General features: G+C 44.8%; 1 protein-coding gene across 1 annotated transcript in view; it reads left to right on the top strand.

Annotated features, from left to right (window-relative positions):
* The window catches only part of LOC146420134 (uncharacterized), a 30,001-nt gene extending 17,679 nt beyond the window's left edge, over nt 1-12,322 (top strand). The window contains exons 2-3 of the mRNA XM_085048608.1: nt 10,359-10,425; nt 12,197-12,322. Of these exons, the coding sequence (XP_084904734.1) occupies nt 10,359-10,425; nt 12,197-12,322 (193 nt within the window). The remainder of the gene's footprint in view (nt 1-10,358; nt 10,426-12,196) is intronic.
* Nucleotides 12,323-14,345: the final 2,023 nt, after the last annotated feature.

Here is a 14,345-nt window from a genome sequence, read left to right as displayed (position 1 = left end):
TAGTTAAAAATAATTAATTTTAATTAATTTAATTTATTTTTCATTTTATTTTTTAATTCGTTTCCTGCTGCTGCTGCTGCTTTTTCTGCACCACACAAGTCCCTGCTGACCTTGGGACCAAAATTGCTGCACAACTATTTCTAGCAATCTTCAGTCAGCCTTTATTCTAAGCCTTGCCAAGTACCTGCAGCTAGGGTGACACGAGTGACAGAGGCAAAAATGGCTTTGTGAACGTTCTGTCTGGAAATTTCAGAGATTCATTTCACCTCCGAGCTGATTGCTCAAATCAGAGCCTCTCTCGGGTTCCCTTACAGCCCTGCAGCAGGAGAGGTGCCTCAGATGCCAGGCTGGAGGTGTCACTGTCCCTGCAGGAGTGACAGGGCAGCCTGGGTGGCTTTTCCCGGCTGGGGTGACAGATGGGATCAGCCCAGGCTGGGAAGGAGCTGAGCTTTGGCATGTTTGATTGCTGCTGCTGGGGTTTGGTGATGAGGATTAGCTCGTTCAGAGCTGACTGACAAGGGCCTGCTGCACCCAAATTGGGGTTTGGGGAGCTCAGGGGCATCCTGGGCTCCATCCTGGGCTCTCCATCCTGGGCTCTCCTCCATCCTGGGCTCTCCATCCGGGCTCTCCATCCTGGGCTCTCCATCATCCTGTGCTCTCCACCCTGGGCTCTCCAGCCTGTGCTCTCCATCCTGGGCTCTCCATCATCCTGGGCTCTCCATCCTGGGCTCTCCATCCTGGGCTCTCCATCATCCTGGGCTCTCCATCATCCTGGGCTCTCCATCATCCTGGGCTCTCCATCATCCTGGGCTCTCCATCATCCTGGGCTCTCCATCATCCTGGGCTCTCCATCATCCTGGGCTCTCCATCCTGGCTCTCCATCCTGGGCTCTCCATCCTGGGATCTCCATCATCCTGGGCTCTCCATCCTGGCTCTCCATCCTGGGCTCTCCATCCTGGGATCTCCATCATCCTGGGCTCTCCATCATCCTGGGCTCTCCATCATCCTGGGCCCTCCATCCTGGGCTCTCCATCCTGGGCTCTCTATCGTGTGCCAGGCTGCTCCTGCAGCAGCACAGCCCTTGAGTGGCTGCTGAGGAGCAAATATTGTGTCAGCAGCTGCTCTGCTCCTTCCTCCAGCCCTCCTCCTCCTCCTCCTCCTGGTGCTCCTCAGTGTTTGCATCACAGCCGAGGAGAGGAGAGGAGAGGAGAGGAGAGGAGAGGAGAGGAGAGGAGAGGAGAGGAGAGGAGAGGAGAGGAGAGGAGAGGAGAGGAGAGGAGAGGAGAGGAGAGGAGAGGAGAGGAGAGGAGAGGAGAGGAGAGGAGAGGAGAGGAGAGGAGAGGAGAGGAGAAATATTGTGTCAGCAGCTGCTCTGCTCCTTCCTCCAGCTCTCCTCCTCCTCCTGCTCCTCAGCGTTTGCATCACAGCCAGGAGAGGAGAGGAGAGGACAAATATTGTGTAAACAGCTGCTCTGCTCCTTCCTCCAGTCCTCCTAATCCTCCTCCTCCTCCTCCTCCTGCTCAGCGTTTGCATCACAGCCTGGAGAGCACAATCAGCTCCGGAGTGGGCAGAGCCTCCCAACGTGCTTACTCACGGAGCAGATGATGCTCCTGCTGCTGTCAGCAGCTTTCGTTTCGCTGGAATGAAGGGGAAAGTTTGCCTCTCTCCAGGGATGGATTATTGCCTGATCCTCTTACCTGCTCGGGGAGTCTCTGCCTGGGTGGGGAGGAGAGGAGGTGCTGTCATGTTCCAGAGAAAAGTGTGGGTGGAGGCAGGTGTGGGGTGAGGGATGGAGCCAGATGTGGGGTGAGGGGAGAGGGATGGATCCAGATGTGGGGTGAGGGAAGAGAGATGGAGCCAGATGTGGGGTGAGGGAAGAGAGATGGAGCCAGATGTGGGGTTGGGGAGAGGGATGGAGCCAGATGTGGTGTTGGGGAGAGGGATGGAGCCAGATGTGGGGTGAGGGGAGAGGGATGGATCCAGATGTGGGGTGAGAGAAAGAGGGATGGAGCCAGATGTGGGGTGAGGGGAGAGGATGGAGCCAGATGTGGGGTGAGGGGAGAGGATGGAAGCAGATGTGAGAGGAGAGAGGTGGAGCCAGATGTGGAGTGAGGGAAGAGAGATGGAGCCAGATGTGTGGTGAGGGGAGAGGATGGAGCCAGATGTGGTGTTGGGGAGAGGGATGGAGGTAGATGTGGAGTGAGAGGAGAGGATGGAGCCAGATGTGAGAGGAGAGAGGTGGATCCAAATGTGGGGTGAGGGGAGAGGGATGGATCCAGATGTGGGGTGAGGGGAGAGGATGGAGCCAGATGTGGTGTTGGGATGCTCTGAGGCACCACTGCCATGAAGAGGTTCATGCAGGTGCTGACAGAACAAGGAGTGAGTTGTACAAATTAAAGGGCAAATTTAGCTTCAATACTAGAAATAAATCCTTTATTTGTGAGACCCTGGAACAGATGCTGTGAATATTCATCCCTGGAAATGTCCAAAGCCAGGCTGGACAGGGCTTGGAGCAAACTGGGACAGTGCAAGGTGTCATTTGGAACTGGATGAGCTTTGAGCTCCTTCCAAAATCTTTACTCAGTGATGCTTCTGTCCTTTATCTTGGCCATGGACTCTGCAGGTCTGCAGCACTGCTGGGTTTCCTCAGGAGCACAGCTCTCTGGGGTGTTTCTGGTGCACCATGGCAGTTAGGAATGGGCTGTTTTACTCACAGAATTACTCACCAGAATTACTCACCAGAGTTTGCCCAGCTCCGCCTCACGTGGCTGCCTGTGCCAAGGTTTGTGGAGCTGGGACATCAATCCATAAATCCATCCCCTGGAATAACCCCTGGGACATCAATCCATCCCCTGGAATATCCCTTGGGACATCAATTCCTTCCCTGGAACATCCCTTGGGATATAAATTCCTCCCCTGCACAAATAACCCCACAAAGGACCTTTGTCACCTGCCCCATGTCACTGCTCAGCCCCACTGGGCTGCTCTGCACCGCTGGAAACAAACATTGGGATAACAGCTGGAAAGGGATTGGGATGGGAAGGAGGAGCTTTGAGTGTCCTACTGAAAAGATCTTTTTCCCTATGGACAAACCTTGCCTTCCAGCCTCAACAGGGAGGTTTGGATTGTCCTACTGAAAAGATCTTTTTCCCTGTGGAAAAGCTCTGATCACCAGCTTTAACAGGGAGTTTTGGATTCCCTTGGAGCAGATTGGGATGGGAAAGAGGAGCTCTGAGTGTCCTACTGAAAAGATCTTTTTCCCTATGGAAAAGCTCTGATCACCAGCCTTAACAGGGAGTTTTGGATTCCCTTGGAGCAGATTGGGATGGGAAGGAGGAGCTTTGAAAAGATCTTTTTCCCATGGAAAAGCTCTGATCACTAGCCTTAACAGGGAGTTTGGATTCCCTTGGAGCAGACTGGGGAGGGAAGTGTGAAGGCAAACCGGGTGGAAAACGTTTGGCTCAGAAGGAAATGTGTGCTGGAAGGTCTCCCTGCCCCCTCAGCCGTTAAGGTGCAGCTCAGGAAGGTGATTATTGAGGATATCAGCGCCTGGTTTATCTCCTGGGGCTTATCTCGAGTTCTGATTGCTGCTCAGAGCAGGAGCTGCAATATTCCAATCCCTGCCAGGAGCAAACACTCCAGGAAAATCAGAAAATCACCGTTCCCAGCCAGGCTGAGCTGAACCTCATCAACCCAAACCCAAACCTGACATTCTCTCTCATTTCCCAGTGTCTGAAGGCACTTCCTCTGAGGGGCAGAGCTCGTTCCAGCAGAAAAGAACAAAATAATGGCAATTCCAGAGTGGCTGAAAAGGACAGCGAGTTCTCAGCTCCCTCCCTGCATTTTCATGGCTTGGCTGTGGCAAAGCTGAGCCTGCTGGAATCCCTCAGTTGGAATTACCCCGAAATTGGAATTTTCCAAACCACTTTTCCACAGAGCCACCCAGCATTCCTTTGCTCCCTATTTAATTACTGCTGGAAGGATCCCACTTCCCCTGGGCAGCTTCACCTCCAGCCTGGCCTCACCATTTCCATCCTCAGCCCCATTTCCCCTGAGCCACTGAAGGATTGAATATTTTTATCTCACTTTTCCATATTTCCAGTGTCTGTCCATCGAGATTTCTTCCAGCAGAGCTTTTCCCCTGCAGCTTTTCAAGATAAAGCAGCGTGACAAGCCCAGCCTGAGTGCTCCTAGCCAGGCTTTGTTTGCCCAGTGCTTGGGAGGCCTCTGCAAAAAATATCAACTCCAGCAAGCTGAAAATCCTTTTTTTTTTTTTCCCCTCCTTTCCTTGCAGAAAAGCTTTAAATTGAAACTCAAAAGACTCTTTGTGGAGCTTTCCTGTTCTTGTCATTCCAAGGAGGATTCACCGGTGTAGCCTGATGGTTTGGGGGGAAAAAAACCTAATTTTAATCTGTTCCTGTTGCTGTTCTGTTCATCTTAAAACCGGTTTGTATTTGAGAACATCTTGCTCTGAAAACACACACCAAAAAAAAAATAAAATAAAAAAAAGGAGGTTGGAAGTCAGAGGGGAAGGAAACACAAAATTGCTGCCCAGCCTGAAGAATGTCTTTTGGAACTCTCAGAAAGTTCAGAGTCCTGCCAGATCAAAGCATTTCTACAGTTTCCTGGAGAAGTCATCAAAAATAAGGGGGAAAAAAAAAAAAGGCACAGGCTGTCGAATGATGCTGACTGGGCAGTGCTGATTTACAGGAAAAAGGCAGAAAAATCACATTAATGGGAATTCTCTGAGCTGCTGAGTGAAGCTCTTCACCCTCTGACTAATGGAAGCTCTCCCAGCACACCCTTTGTGTGTCTTTTGCATTCTTGCCGACCCCAAAATCTCATTTATGGCTTTTTTTTTCCCCCCTCCTTCCTCGAAACAGCAAAAATTAACACACAAAACAACCTCCACCTGCATCAGGCGAAGACAAGCAGTGAAAATAAACCAACAGCGTCACGTTGGACTGAAATATTTGCTTTTTTTGACAAATGGCTGTAAGATTTCGAGCTTTCTTTCGAGATTTCTTTCGAGATTTTGGTATTTCTTGCTCTGAGGTAAATCATCAACCTCCCAGTGAAACTCTCAGGACAAATTTGGCCAAGGGCTGAGTGCTGCTGCTGCTCCAGAGGCTCCTGGCAGGAGGATCCTCGCTGTTTACCCAGGCAAGGTGGGGAACAATCACCATTTCCTGCTCTGTTTCAGTGCCAAACCATCCAGTTTGCCTTTATCAATTCCTTATCTATTAACGAGCCAAACTTCCTCTGCTCAGATTATTGGGGCCACAGCTCCTCCTGGGCTGTGCTGCCAAACAGGTTTGGTGTTCAGGGCTTCTCCTGCCTCTCTCTTTTTGCTTTTCCAAGCCTCAAACCTCTGACTGGACTCAAAGCTCCTCCTGGAAATGTTTTCCTTGCTTCCCTTTCATTTTTTTGAGGATTTATTCATGGCAAACAGGCCCTGAGTTTGTGGATTTCATGCTGCTGAAACCTTCCTGGGGTTTATGACTTCAGGTGGGCAAGAAGCAACAAAACCAGGCTGATCCCTCAAAAAACCGAAATGGGAAAATACAACCGGAATTCTCTCTTTTTGGAGGTTAAAAATATGGATCCCCAGCATGGCAATCTGTGTTTGAACAGCCTCTGGAAAGCTTTACTCTTGGCAGTGTCCTGGCTGGCTGGTAGGAAGCCTGGAACATTCATTTCTGGAAGGTACCAAAACAGAAATGTTTGTTCTTTTGCTCTCTGCAGCCTCACCGAGGCTGCCCCTCCCTGCCCCGAGCTCCGAGCGATTTGTTTTCCCCTCGACCTTTTCCATCCCAAAACTGATTTTTGTGCTTTAATCACCTTTCGAGGGATTTGTTTTCCCCTCGACCTTTTCCATCCCAAAACTGATTTTTGTGCTTTAATCACCTTTCGAGGGATTTGTTTTTCCCCTCGACCTTTTCCATCCCAGAACTGATTTTTGTGCTTTAATCACCTTTCCTAACCCTGAACTCCTTAATGACCCTGCAATATGAATCATCACTAATTAGCACTTTCTGCTTATCCCGAGATAAGGGGAGAGTCTGTCTGCTCATCCTGGCTGCAGCCAGACAGACAGACAGACAGACTGCCTGCTGATCCTTCCCTAGGAAGTGACCTGCCCCAGCCTGAGCCCGGGAGGGTGACAGTGACACAGCAGGGCCACCGCAGCTCCCCGGGGAACAGAGCCACGAGCGCCTGGCACCAGCTGGACACTTTGTTTTGCTCTCTAAAAAATCTTCCAGCCAGGCTGTTCTGAGCTCGGTTCAATCCATCATGGAGTGTTTTGAGCGCTCAGAGCAGAGCTCTGCTTCTCCTCACGGTGATTGGGGCAGGGAAAGCTTCCAGGAGTATTCCAGGAGTATTCCAGGTCATCCATGGACTTCCAGGAGTATTCCAGCTCACCCAGGAACTTCCAGGATTATTCCAGGTCATCATCCATGAACTTCCAGGATTATTCCAGGTCATCATCCATGAACTTCCAGGATTATTCCAGGTCACCCATGAACTTCCAGGGTTATTCCAGGAGTATTCCAGGTCATCATCCATGAACTTCCAGGAGTATTCCAGGTCATCCAGGATTATTCCAGGATTATTCCAGGTCATCATCCATGAACTTCCAGGATTATTCCAGGTCATCATCCATGAACTTCCAGGATTATTCCAGGTCACCCATGAACTTCCAGGGTTATTCCAGGAGTATTCCAGGTCATCATCCATGAACTTCCAGGAGTATTCCAGGTCATCCAGGATTATTCCAGGATTATTCCAGGTCATCATCCATGAACTTCCAGGATTATTCCAGGTCATCATCCATGAACTTCCAGGATTATTCCAGGTCACCCATGAACTTCCAGGGTTATTCCAGGAGTATTCCAGGTCATCATCCATGAACTTCCAGGAGTATTCCAGGTCATCTGTGAACTTCCAGGATTATTCCAGGTCATCATCCATGAGTTTCCAGGATTATTCCAGGTCATCACCCAGGAACTTCCAGGATTATTCCTGACCATCATCCATGAATTTCCAAGATTATTCCAGGTCATCATCCATGAACCTCCAGGATTATTCCAGGATTATTCCAGGTCATCCATGAGCTTCCAGGATTATTCCTGATCATCATCCATGAACTTCCAGGGTTATTCCAGGATTATTCCAGGCCACCATCCATGAATTTCCAGGATTATTCCAGGTCACCCATGAACTTCCAGGAGTATTCCAGGTTATCCTTGAACTTCCAGGATTATTCCAGGTCATCATCCATGAACTTCCAAGATTATGCCAGGCCATCCATGAGCTTCCAGGATTATTCCAGGATTATTCCAGGTCATCCTTGAACTTCTGGGATTATTCCAGGATTATTCCAGGTCATCCATGAACTTCTGGGATTATTCCAGGATTATTCCAGGTCATCATCCATGAACTTCCAGGATTATTCCAGGTCATCATCCACGAACTTCCAAGATTATGCCAGGCCATGCATGAACTTCCAGGATTATTCCAGGATTATTCCAGGTCATCATCCATGAATTTCCAGGATTATTCCAGGTCACCCATGAACTTCCAGGAGTATTCCAGCTCATCCATGAACTTCCAGGATTATTCCAGCTCATCCATGAACTTCCAGGATTATTCCAGGTCATCATCCACGAACTTCCAGGATTATTCCAGGTCATCCATGAACTTCCAGGATTATTCCAGGATTATTCCAGGTCATCCTTGAACTTCCAGGATTATTCCAGGATTATTCCAGGTCATCCTTGAACTTCTGGGATTATTTCAGGATTATTCCAGGTCATCACCCAGGAACTTTCAGGATTATTCCAGGTCATCATCCATGAACCTCCAGGATTATTCCAGGTCATCCATGAGCTTCCAGGGTTATTCCAGGATTATTCCAGGCCACCATCCATGAACTTCCAGGATTATTCCAGGCCATCCATGAACTTCCAGGATTATTCCAGCTCATCCATGATCTTGAACTCCCCTGCAGCAGCTCAGATCTGTGCTCAGCTGTCCCTCTGAGCAATCCTGAGTCATCCCAGGCATGGAATCCACGTGGGATCAGGGAGGAGACTCTGCTGGGCTTTGGGAAGGCTTTGCAGGGAGAGGAGAGCAGCTCAGGGCTGGGATGGGAACTCAGCATCATCTTCATCATCATCATCATCTCTAGTTTGTCCTCTTCTCTTTTGTCTCTTGTTGAAGAGGAAACCATGGAGTGACAGAAGGGTTTGGGTTGGAAAGGATCTTAAAAATCATCTCATCCTATAGGCAGAGAGACTTTCCCTATCTCAGTTTGGGACCTTGGCCATCCCAGGGATCCAGGGGCAGCCACAGCTTCTCTGGGAATTCCATCCCAGCCAGGAATTCCTAATTCCCAAGATCCCATCCATCCCTGCCCTCTGGCAGTGGGAAGCCATTCCCTGTGTCCTGTCCCTCCATGCCTTGTCCCCAGTCCCTCTGCAGCTCTCCTGGAGCTCCTTCAGGCCCTGGCAGGAGCTCTGAGCTCTCCCTGCATCCTTCCCTTCTCCAGGGCAACATTCCCAGCTCTCCCAGCCTTTCCGTGAGAATAATCATCATTTTGAACCGCGGAATAATTACTCGGTGTGTAATCATGAGGAACTGCCTCTCACTGGCGTTTTGGGGTCGCTAAATAACTCCAAAAACTCAATTACACGCTGCTCCTCTCCACAGACACCTCAGCAACGCCGTTTTACCTCAGAACTACAACTCCCATCGTGCCCCGCGGCGGAGCGCCCGTCGGGAGCGGCGCTGAGGCGGCGCGGAGCCTGCCGGGAGTTGTAGTCCCAGCTCGCCCAGCCTGCCTCTCCGGGCTCTTGTCCAAAATCTCCCCATTTTTCCTGCAGCTCCCTCCCCTATCAGGTCACCCCACAATGAATTCACCCCAAAGCTCCTCCAGGCTGAACAATCCCAACCCTCCAGCCTCTCCTCCCTCTGCCCACCCTGGCAGGAATGAGGAGAAAGCACAGCCAGGCTGGAACAACCTCTGTTCCTGCAGAAAATCAGATTTTGGGCTTGGAGGCTTGCAGGAAACCTCTGAATTCCGAAATTCCACCCCTTTGCTGGGAAGGATGAAGGACTTTTCTCACTGAACTGAGTCACCAAGGGACAAAGTTCAGCTGCTGGGGTTGGAGATGGAGAAATTCCTCTCCAATCCACGTGGATAACTGGAAAACTAAATCTCCCTGAATTATTTTCCTTAATAACAGAAATTATTTACCCTAATAAGAATTATTTAGCTCAATAAACAGGAGTTATTTCCCTTAATAACAGGAATTATTTCCTTCAATAAACAGGAATTATTTCCCTTAATAACAGGATTTTTTTCCCTTAATAACAAGAATTATTTACCTCAATAAACAAGAATTATTTCCCTTCATAACAGGAATTATTTCCCCTAATAAACAAGAAATGTTAACCCCAAAAAAGAGGAATTATTTCCCTGAATAGCAGAAATTATTTACCCTAATAAGAATTATTTCCCTCAATAAACAAGAATTATTTCCCTTAATAAACAATAATTACTAACCCCAAAAAAACAGGAATTATTTCCCTTAATAACAGAAATTATTTCCCTTAATAAACAAGAATTACTAACCCCAAAAAGAGGAATTATTAACCTCAATAACAGAAATTATTTCCCTTAATAAACAAGAATTATTAACCCCAAAAAAGAGGAATTATTTCCCTTAATAACAGGAATCATTTCCCTTAATAACAGGAATTATTTCCCTTAATAAACAAGAAATGTTAACCCCAAAAAAGAGGAATTATTTCCCTTAATAACAGAAATTATTTACCCTAATAAACAAGAATTACTAACCCCAAAAAGAGGAATTATTAACCTCAATAACAGAAATTATTTCCCTTAATAAACAAGAATTACTAACCCCAAAAAGAGGAATTATTTCCCTGAATAACAGGATTTTTTCCCTCAATAAACAGGAATTATTTCCCTTCATAACAGGAATTATTTCCCTTAATAAACAAGAAATGTTAACCCCAAAAAAGAGGAATTATTTCCCTTAATAGCAGAAATTATTTCCCTTAATAAACAAGAATTATTAACCCCAAAAAAAGAGGAATTATTTCCCTTAATAACAGGAATTATTTCCCTTAATAACAGAAATTATTTACCCTAATAAGAATTATTTCCCTCAATAAACAAGAATTATTTCCCTTAATAAACAGGAATTATTTCCCTTAATAACAGGAATTATTAACCTCAATAACAGGAATTATTTCCCCTAATAAACAAGAATTATTAACCCCAAAAAGAAGAATTCTTCACCTCAATAATCCATTTTTCCTGCTGACAGCTACCCCCTGAGGCGAGGCAGCTCCTTCACCTTCCTGACCCCAGGGCCCAGCTGGGATTTCACCCTGGTGAGTGAGAACAGCTGGAAAAGGGAAATTCCAGATGTGCAACTTCCTCTGGGGAGAAGGAAAATCAGCAAATTCCTCTGGACAGCTCTGAGATGCTCCAGAAGCTCCTTTTTGCACCAGGAGATTCTGGATTTGCCATTTGTTGTGTTAAATTCCTTATTTTCTGATGAGGTTTAGCTATGGCAGAGCAATTTCCACAAGGTGTGGGAATATTAAAAAAACAATTCTATAAAATGAAGAATAAATGAAAAAAAATTATATTAAAATTATACTAAAATTAGATTCAAATTAGATTTAAATTATACTAAATTATATTAAAATTATATTAAATTATATTAAAATTATACTAAAAATATATTGAAATTATGTTGAAATTATACTAAACTTATATTAAAATGATATTAAAATTATGCTAAAATTATATCAAACTATATAAAACTATATATTATAAATATATATTATATAAAATATTAAAATTAGATAAAATTTTTTGCATCCCTTCCATGCAAAAATCTCTATTTTATTTTGCTCCCCAGAGGAAGTTTTTGCTCTTATTTCTTGTTTTCTCCTATTTTTTTATTTTTTCCATCCCTTATTATCCAAGCCCTGGAGGAAACAGGGAAAGATTTCCCTCTGGAATCTTTAGGAATTCTGGAAGGAATTACAATCCCTTGTGGTTTGGGAAAAAAAATGGAAAAAAATACCCCAAAATTTGAATTTTGATGAATTTTAGCAACTTCCTACATTTGGTTGGGGAAGCAAAAAAAGGAAATCTCTCAAGCTTGCTTTGCTCCAAATTGCATTTCTGACCCCAAAAACAATTGGGTTTCATTTCTGACCCCAAAAACCCACCTCAGTTCCATTTCTGACCCCAAATCCCATTGAGTCTCATTTCTGACCCCAAATCCACCTGACTGTCATTTCTGACCCCAAAAACCCACCTCAGTCTCATTTCTGACCCCAAAAATCCACCTCAGTTCCATTTCTGACCCCAAATCCCATTGGGTTTCATTCCTGACCCCAAACCCACCTGAGTTTCACTTCTGACCCCAAATCCAATAGAGTTTCCTTTCTGACCCCAAAAGTCCACTTCAGTCTCATTTCTGACCCCAAAACCAATTGGGTTTCATTTCTGACCCCAAATCCAATTGGGTTTCATTTCTGACCCCAAAAACCCACCTGAGTTTCATTTCTGACCCCAAAAATCCAATAGAGTTTCATTTCTGACCCCAAATCCAATTGGGTTCCATTTCTGACCCCAAACCCACCTGAGTCTCATTTCTGACCCCAAAAATCCACCTCAGTCTCATTTCTGACCCCAAACCCACCTCAGTCTCATTCCTGACCCCAAACCCACCAGAGTTCCATTTCTCATGAATCCAATTGGGTTTCACTTCTGACCCCAAAAACCCACCTGAATTTCATTTCTGACCCCAAAAATCCACCTCAGTTCCATTTCTGACCCCAAATCCAATTGGATTTCATTCCTGCCCCCAAACCCACCTGGGGTTCATTTCTGACCCCAAATCCACCTCAGTTTGATTTCTGACCCCAAAAATCCACTTCAGTCTCATTGCTGACCCCAAAAACCCACCTGACTGTCATTTCTGACCCCAAACCCACCTCAGTTTCATTTCTGACCCCAAAAACCCACCTGAGTTTCCTTTCTGACCCCAAACCCACCTCAGTTCCATTTCTGACCCCAAAAACCCACCTGAGTTTCCTTTCTGACCCCAAATCCACTCTGACCCCAAACCCAAATTTCTTGCAGAAGAGGAAGCGCCGGGAGAAGGACGATGACGTCGTCAGCCTGAACAGCCTCGACTTCAAGGTACCAAAATTCCATTTTCCAGCAATTCCTGCAGGGGCTGGGCTGGATTTCAATTCCCAATTTTAGGGTTTTGCCCAGCTGGGGTTGCTCTGAAACACCTCCAGGCTGGGCTGAACCCAAATCAATCCCAAATCCCAAATCCTAAATCCTCCCCAGTGGGGATTTGGTGTGAAATCAGTGCGTTTTACCCACAAAAACATCATTTTCAGTGTCACAGAAACCCAAAACCTGCACCTGGGGAGGAAAGGGATGTGCAGAGCTGGGCTGGGGAGCTGCTGAGCTGGAGCTCTTCCTGATTTTTCCTGCTATTTTTCCACTTTTTCCTGCCTTTCCCTGCTTTTTTTTCCACTTTTTCCTGCTTTTTCCCACTTTTTTTTCCACTTTTTCCTGCTTTTTCCTGCTATTTTTCCACTTTTTCCTGCTTTTTCCTGCTTTTTTTCCACTTTTTCCTGCTTTTTCCTGTTTTTCCCTGTTTTTCCTACTTTTCCAAAGGAGAAACTTTTTCCACTTTCCCTGCTTTTCCCTGCTTTTTCTGCTTTTTTTCCCACTTTTCCTGCTTTTTTTCCTGCTTTTTCTCCTGCTTTTTCCTGCTTTTCTGAAGGAGAAACTCTTTCCCTCTGTCCATTTTCCCTGCTTTTTCCTGCCTTTTCCTGCCTTTTCCTGCTTTTTCCTCTTTTTTCCTGCTTTTCCGTGCTTTTCCCTGCTTTTCCAAAGGAGAAACTCCTTCCCTCTGTCCATTTTCCCTGCTTTTCCCTGCTTTTTTCTGCATTTTTTCCCACTTTTTCCTGCTTTTTTCTGATTTTTCCTGCTTTTTTTCCCTGCTTTCCCCTGATTTTCCCTGCCTTTTCCTGCTTTTTCCCATGGAGAAACTCCTTCCCTCTGTCCCTCTGATCCATCCTGATCTCCGTGCTGAGCTGAAGCTTTTTTCCTGCTTTTTTCTGCTTTTTTTTCCACTTTTTTCTACTTTTTTCCCCACTTTTTTCTACTTTTTTTTCTCCACTTTTTTCTGCTTTTTTCCCCACTTTTTTCTGCTTTTTTTCCCCACTTTCCCCTGCCTTTTCCTGCTTTTTTCCCTGCTTTTCCAAAGGATAAACTCCTTCTCTCTGTCCCTCTGCTCCATCCTGATCTCTGTGCTGAGCTGAAGCTTTTTTCTTGCTTTTCCCTGATTTTTCTTGCTTTTTTTTCCACTTTTCCCTGCTTTTTTCCTGCTTTTCCAAAGGAGAAACATCCTTCCCTCTGTCCATCTGATCCATTCTGCTCTCTGTGCTGAGATTGAGTTTTTTCCTGCTTTTCCCTGCTTTTCTTGCTTTTTTCCCTGCTTTTTCCAGGTTTTTTTCCCACTTTTTCCTGCTTTTTTTCCCCACTTTTTCCTGCTTTTTTTCCCCAAGGACAAACTCCTCCCCTCTGTCCCTCTGCTCCATCCTGCTCTGCACTGAGCTGCAGGAAGACAATGAAGGTTTTTCCCATCTAGTTGAGGTTTAACTAATTAGGGTTTCAGGTTGATTAGGTTGGGATTAAAAACAATTTGCTAATGAGGCATTTCCGGGGTGACCTGATGGGCAATTGGCACCTCATTTGCATTTAGGAATTATTCAGCCTCAAAGCTTTTTTTTATTTTTAATTTTTTTAATTGAAATATTTTATTTTAATAATAATTTTATTATTTTATTTTTCTATTTTGTATTTTATATTTATATTTTTTTTTATATTTTATGTTTTTATTTTGCATTTTCTATTTTCTATTTTGTATTTTATATTTGATATTTTTATTTTGAATTTTCTATTTTCTATTTTGTATTTTATATTTTATATTTGATATTTTTATTTTGCATTTTCTATTTTCTATTTTGTATTTTTTATTTGATATTTTTATTTTGAATTTTCTATTTTGTATTTTCTATTTTATATTTTGTATTTTATATTTTATATTTTATATTTTATATTTTATATTTTATATTTTTATTCTGCATTTTCTATTTTCTATTTTGTATTTTATATTTTATATTTTTGTAATTATTTTCTTTAAACAACAATTACCTTCAAATCAATATTTTATCTAAAGCTTTTCGTAATTTTTTTATTTTAAAGT

This window comes from Lichenostomus cassidix, unplaced genomic scaffold (assembly GCF_008360975.1).
Source record: "Lichenostomus cassidix isolate B80296 unplaced genomic scaffold, HeHo_3.0 HiC_scaffold_500, whole genome shotgun sequence".
Classification (NCBI taxonomy): domain Eukaryota; kingdom Metazoa; phylum Chordata; class Aves; order Passeriformes; family Meliphagidae; genus Lichenostomus; species Lichenostomus cassidix.
Note: the sequence above shows the minus strand (reverse complement) of the source record. Positions and strands in the feature narration are given on the sequence as shown.